The 7,004-nt window shown below is 26.6% G+C and overlaps 1 protein-coding gene across 1 annotated transcript; it reads left to right on the top strand.

Moving 5' to 3' along the window:
- Positions 1–3,930: 3,930 nt before the first annotated feature.
- On the top strand, positions 3,931–4,725 carry LOC126306417 (NADH-ubiquinone oxidoreductase chain 5-like). Its single transcript, XM_049992053.1, has one exon. It carries the CDS (start codon positions 4,363–4,365, stop codon positions 4,711–4,713), a length of 351 nt encoding a protein of 116 aa, XP_049848010.1. The 5' UTR covers positions 3,931–4,362; the 3' UTR covers positions 4,714–4,725.
- The last annotated feature ends 2,279 nt before the right edge of the window (positions 4,726–7,004 follow it).

Below are 7,004 nucleotides of genomic sequence, written 5' to 3'. Positions count from 1 at the left end.
TTTAGTGAAATTTTTTGAGAAAAGTTTATACAAGAGTTAAACTTCTAATTTTATGTTTTCAAAACATATGCTTTTCCTAAGCTAATTAACTTTATTCCTTAATTAATTTATCTCATGCGTTTGTGACATGGACATTAATTAAGAAATATGTGAAGTAAATAATTGTTAAGATTTGACCTGTTATAATATAAGGTTCTTCAACAGGTCGTTTACCAATTCACGTTAGTAAGCATACAACAACTACTATAATTCAGAATAAAATTTGATTAATAGGGTAAAATTGAATGCCTCGGAATGGTGTTTTATTATAAAATGGTAAAATTATTAAGATTCTAATTGATAAAAATAATGCAATAACACCTCCTAACTTATTAGGGATAGATCGTAGAATTGCATATGCAAATAGGAAATATCATTCTGGTTGAATGTGAACTGGTGTTACTAATGGGTTGGCAGGTACAAAGTTATCTGGATCTCCTAATAGGTAAGGATTAATTAAACATAGTATAATTAATAATGATGTTATTATTACAAATGTAATAGAATCCTTAAAGGTAAAGTATGGATGGAATGGAATTTTTTCAATATCTCCATTTAGTCCAAGAGGATTATTAGATCCTGTTTGGTGATGAAAAAATAAATGAATTGCTGCTATAGCAGCAATAATAAATGGTAATACAAAATGGAATGTGAAGAATCGATTTAATGTTGCATTATCAACAGCGAATCCTCCTCATACTCATTGGACTAAATCTGTTCCTAAGTATGGGATTGCTGATAATAAATTAGTAATTACTGTTGCACCTCAAAAAGATATTTGGCCTCAGGGTAAGACATATCCTATAAATGCAGTTGCTATAACTAAAAATAAAATCACTGTACCAATTATTCAGGTATGTATATATATATAAGATCCATAGTAAATTCCCCGTCCTACATGTAAGTAAATACAAATAAAAAATATAGATGCTCCATTTGCGTGTAAGGTTCGGATAATTCAACCATTATTTACGTCTCGGCAGATGTGTACTACACTACTGAATGCTATTTCAATATTTGATGTATAATGTATAGCTAAAAATAGTCCAGTTACGATTTGAATTACCAAACATAACCCTAATAGGGATCCAAAATTTCATCAAAATGAAATATTTGTTGGGGCAGGTAAGTCAATTAAAGAGTTATTAATAATTTTAATTAAAGGATGTCTTAATCGTAAGGGTTTATTCATTAGTAATTATCTTATTTTACGAATAGGTCCCTGATTAATATTGGTGATTTTAACAACTGCTAGTAGTGCTAAAAATAAATAAATTATTATTATTATTGTAATAATGAATGTTGGTCTATTATATAATTTTTCTAAAGATATTGTTATTTCTTGATAATTGATTGAATTATCAATATTTATAGTTTCGGTGTTTTTGAAAAAGTCTATAAATATAGATATATCTAGAATAATTAATATTAATATGATAAATACTCACATTATTAATGTAATAATTATAGTGATTGATTTAGGCTGAAATATTTCGTTTGATGCAATTCTTGTAATGTAAATAAATAATACTAGTATACCACCAAGAAATGTTAAAAATAAAATATATGATAATCAATATCTTTCTATTATTGTTCCTGTTATTAATCCAACTAGGAAGGTTTGAAGGATAATAAAAAGCATTATTGATATTGGGTGTCTTAATTTAATAAAATTAATATTTATTACATTTGATAATGATATAATTATTATTTTGATCATTTCAGGGGTTAGTTTATTTAAAATGCCGGTTTTGGGGACCGATGTTGGAAGCTTTTCCACCTCTGAAGTTTTAAAAGTGGGGGCTGGACTTATTTCCGGTTTACAAGACCGGCGTTATTTTTAAACTATTAAAACTAATGTTTATATTCTCTATTTTTACTTCTTTATTGATTTATTTTGCTGGTGTTTATGTTTTTTCTTCTAAACGTAAACATTTATTAATGGTTCTTTTGAGATTAGAATATATTGTTCTTTCTTTATTTATGTTAGTTATTGTTTTTCTTATTGAGTTTGATTATGATTATTTTTTTCCTGTTATTTTTTTAGTTTTTTCTGTTTGTGAGGGTGCTTTAGGTCTTTCTATTTTAGTTTCAATAATTCGTTCTCATGGTAATGATTTTTTTAATTCTTTTGGTTTATCTTTATGTTAAAGTATTTATTTATAACTATTTTTTTGATCCCTCTTTGTTTATTAAATAATTGTTGATGGTTGGTTCATTCTTTAATGTTTCTGTCGGGTTTTGTTTTTATAATTTGTGTTTATTCATATGCTGATTTGAATATAATTAGATATTATTTTGGTATTGATTATTTTTCTTTTAGTTTAATTTTACTTAGTTTTTGGATTTGTTCTTTAATAATCACTGCTAGAGGTTCAGTTTATTTAAGTTCATATCATTCTAATTTTTTTGTTTTTATGGTTTTGATTTTAATAATTATGCTTTATTGTTCATTTGCTAGATTAAGTCTTCTTTCTTTTTATATTTTTTTTGAGGCTAGATTAGTTCCTACTTTACTTTTAATTTTGGGTTGGGGTTATCAACCTGAGCGTTTGCAGGCTGGTGTTTATTTAATTTTTTATACTTTGGTTGCTAGATTACCTTTATTATTAGTTTTATTTAAGGTTTATGATTTTTCTAATACTTTATATTTTCCTTTATTGGTTGATTTTGGTTCTTATTATTTTATTTTTTATGTATTTATAATTTTGGCTTTTTTAGTTAAGATACCTATGTTTTTGGTTCATTTATGACTTCCTAAGGCTCATGTAGAGGCCCCTGTTTCAGGTAGAATAATTCTTGCTGGTGTTTTATTAAAGTTAGGTGGTTATGGTATTCTTCGTGTTATAAAGGTTATTTCTTATTTGGGTTTAAAGTTTAATTATTTTTGATTGTCTTTAGGTTTATCTGGGGGTGTTATTGTAAGATTTATTTGTTTTCGTCAGGTTGATTTAAAGTATTTAATTGCATATTCTTCTGTTGCTCATATAAGAATGGTTATTGGTGGATTGATGACTATGAATTGATGAGGTTGTGTAGGTTCTCTTTCTCTAATGGTTGGTCATGGTTTATGTTCCTCTGGTTTATTTTGTTTATCTAATATTATTTATGAACGTTTAGGTAGACGAAGATTATTAATTAACAAGGGTATAATTAATTTGATGCCAAGAATTGCTTTATGATGATTTCTTTTAAGATCATCAAATATGGCTGCTCCTCCTTCTTTAAATTTGGTAGGTGAAATTAGATTATTAAATAGAATTATATCTTGATCTTCTTTTAGATTCTTTGCTTTGATTTTTTTATCTTTTTTTAGAGCTGTTTATACTTTGTATATATATTCTTATTCTCAGCATGGGAATTATTATTCTGGTGTTTATACTTGTTCTCTTGGTTATTTTCGTGAATATCATCTTTTACTTTTACATAGATTGCCTTTAAATATTCTCTGTTTAAAGGGTGAATATTTCTTTGTTTAGTTTGCTTAAGTATTTTAATTAAAAATATTGTTTTGTGGAATCAATGATATGAAGTTTTTCATCTTAGGCCATGAATTTATTTTCTATTTGTTCTTTGAGTTTTTTTTCTTTGTTTATTTCGAGAACTATAATTTTTATTTTAGGTATTTATTATTTAATAATTGATTATAGAGTTTTTGTTGAGTGAGAGCTTTTCAATTTAAATGGTTCTATAGTTGTTATAACTTTAATTTTGGATTGAATATCTCTTATTTTTATATCTTTTGTTATATATATTTCTTCTTTGGTTATTTATTATAGAGAGGATTATATATCTGGTGAAAAGAATATAAATCGTTTTATTATTATTGTTTTAATATTTATTCTTTCTATAGGTTTTTTATTTATTAGTCCTAATTTAATTAGAATTTTATTAGGTTGAGATGGTTTAGGTTTAGTTTCTTATTGTTTAGTTATTTATTATCATAATGTAAAATCTTATAGTGCTGGTATATTAACTGCACTTTCTAATCGTATTGGTGATGTTGCTATTTTAATTTCTATTGCATGAATGTTAAATTTTGGTGGTTGAAATTATATTTATTATTATGATTTTATTTCTAATTCTTTTGAAATAAAGCTCATTACTATATTAATTGTTTTAGCAGCTATAACTAAGAGAGCTCAGATTCCTTTCTCTTCATGACTTCCTGCTGCTATAGCAGCTCCTACTCCTGTTTCTGCTTTAGTTCATTCTTCTACTCTTGTTACTGCTGGTGTTTATTTATTAATTCGTTTTAGACCAATATTGGATACTTATAATTGTGGTTGATTTTTACTTTTAATTGGTTGTATAACTATATTTATGGCTGGATTGGGCGCTAATTTTGAGTTTGATTTAAAGAAGATTATTGCTCTTTCTACTTTAAGACAACTTGGTTTAATAATAAGAATTTTGGCTATAGGTTATCCAAAGCTTGCATTTTTTCATTTATTGGCTCATGCTTTATTTAAGGCATTATTATTTATATGTGCAGGTTCAATAATTCATAATTTGAAGGATTCTCAGGATATTCGTTTTATAGGATCAATTGTTAATTTCATACCTTTAACTTCAGTTTGTTTTAATGTTTCTAGTTTATCTTTGTGTGGAATACCTTTTTTAGCGGGATTTTATTCAAAGGATTTAATTCTTGAGATGGTTTGTTTAAGATGAATTAATTGTTTAATTTTTTTCTTTATTTTTTTTCTACAGGTTTAACTGCTTCTTATTCTTTTCGTTTGTTTTATTATTCAATATCTGGTGATAATAATTTTTATTCTAGATTTTCTTTTGATGATAAGGGTTATTATATTTCATTTGGAATAATTGGTCTATTGTTTGTTGCTGTTTTTGGTGGTAGTCTTTTATCTTGATTAATTTTTCCTATTCCTCATGTGATTGCTTTACCTTATTATTTAAAGTTTTTAACTATTACAGTTGTTATTTTAGGTGCTTATTTAGGTTATCTTATTTCTAATTTTGATTTTTCTCATAATTTATTTTCTTTAAGTATACTTTCTTTTGTTAGATTTGCTGGTTCTATATGATTTATACCTTTTCTTTCAACTAAGTTTATTAGATATATTCCTTTAAAAATTGGTTATTATTCATCTAAGTCATTTGATTATGGTTGAGGTGAATTACTTGGTGGTCAAGGTTTATATAGATTATTTATTTATTTAATTGGTTATATTCAAGGTTGATATGATTCTAATTTCAAGATTTATCTTTTAACTTTTATTTTTTGAATATTTATTTTGGTAATATTGTTTTTCGTTTACTTAAATAGCTTATAATTAGAGCGTGACACTGAAGATGTTAAGGAAGTATTTTTACTTTTAAGTATTTATAAATATAGATATATTATTTTTACAGTGAAAATGTAATGTTTTATTTAAACTATATAAATTTTAGAAATGTTAACGGAGTTTAACCGCTAATATAAAAAGTTAGCAGCTTTCATATTGGCTTTACATTTCCTTAATTGGAACTATTATAGTTCAATTATATTATTAACAGTAATACGCCTCTTTTTGGCTTCAATTAATAAGAATAAGGGTAGTACATACCAATCTTCCAGGTCGAAACTGACTGCAATATTTCGCTTCTTATTCTATTTAAGGTTGATTGATAATATCAATACTTTTTGAATGCAACCCAAATGTTATATTTAACTACAACCCTTTATTCTGCTCATTGTAATGCTCCTTGGTTTCATTCATGGTATAGTCCTCCTAATAGAACTAGAATAAAAAATATTGTTGATACTGTTCAGATTATAATGTCTGAAGTTTTAAAAATAATTACAATTGGTAGAATTAGTGCAATTTCTACATCAAAAATTAAAAAGATTACTGCGATTAGGAAGAATCGTATTGAGAATGGTATTCGTGCTGATCTTTTTGGATCAAACCCACATTCAAATGGTGATCTTTTTTCTCGATCATTAATTAATTTTTTTGATAGTGTTGTTGCCAGGATTATAACAATTATTGGAATAATAAATCTAATGAAAACTCTTGTTGATAGAATTAGAATTGTTTTTCTTGATTTATATCAAGCTCTCTGATTGGAAGTCAAATGTACTATTTATACTAGAAAAACAATTATCTACCTCATCAATAAATAGAGATATATAAGAATAATCATACTACGTCTACGAAGTGTCAGTATCATGCTGCTGCTTCAAATCCAAAGTGATGTCTTGGTGAAAATTGATTTATTGAGTGTCGAAGTAGACATGTTGATAAAAAGATTGTTCCAATAATTACGTGTAAACCATGGAATCCTGTTGCAACAAAGAATGTTGATCCATAAACTGCATCTGCAATGGTAAAAGGTGCTTCTCAATATTCATATGCTTGAAGTATTGTAAAGTATAGTCCTAATAACACTGTGAAGAATAATCCTTGTAGTGCTTGAGTATGATTAGATTCCATTAAACTATGATGTGCTCATGTTACTGTTACTCCTGATGCTAAAAGAATAGCTGTATTAAGTAATGGAATTTGTATAGGGTTAAAGGGTTGAATTCCTATTGGAGGTCATAGTATTCCTAGTTCAATTGTTGGTGCTAATCTTCTTCTAAAGAATGCTCAAAAAAAAGAAACGAAAAATAATACCTCTGATGCAATAAATAAAATTATTCCTCATCGTAATCCAATTGATACAAATCCTGTATGTAATCCTTGATATGTTCCTTCTCGTACTACATCTCGTCATCATTGAATTATAGTTAGTAGGGTAATTCCAAATCCAATTATGAATAAGTTAATATTAAATAGGTGGAATCATTTTGCTAGTCCTGATACTAGGACTATTGCTCCAATTGCTCCTGTTAATGGTCAAGGTCTATAGTCTACTAAGTGGAATGGGTGGTTTGAGTGAGTTGTTAACATAGGTTTAATATACTTCTCTAGAATATAGAGTTCTTAGAATTGAGAAAACATAGGCTTGAATTATTG

The sequence above is a fragment of the Schistocerca gregaria genome, unplaced genomic scaffold (assembly GCF_023897955.1).
Source record: "Schistocerca gregaria isolate iqSchGreg1 unplaced genomic scaffold, iqSchGreg1.2 ptg000333l, whole genome shotgun sequence".
NCBI lineage: Eukaryota > Metazoa > Arthropoda > Insecta > Orthoptera > Acrididae > Schistocerca > Schistocerca gregaria.
Note: the sequence above shows the minus strand (reverse complement) of the source record. Positions and strands in the feature narration are given on the sequence as shown.

What these genes read in the sequence shown, in the direction of transcription:
- LOC126306417 (XM_049992053.1), top strand. Translation starts at nt 4,363, where the DNA reads ATGGCTGGATTGGGCGCTAATTTTGAGTTTGATTTAAAGAAGATTATT.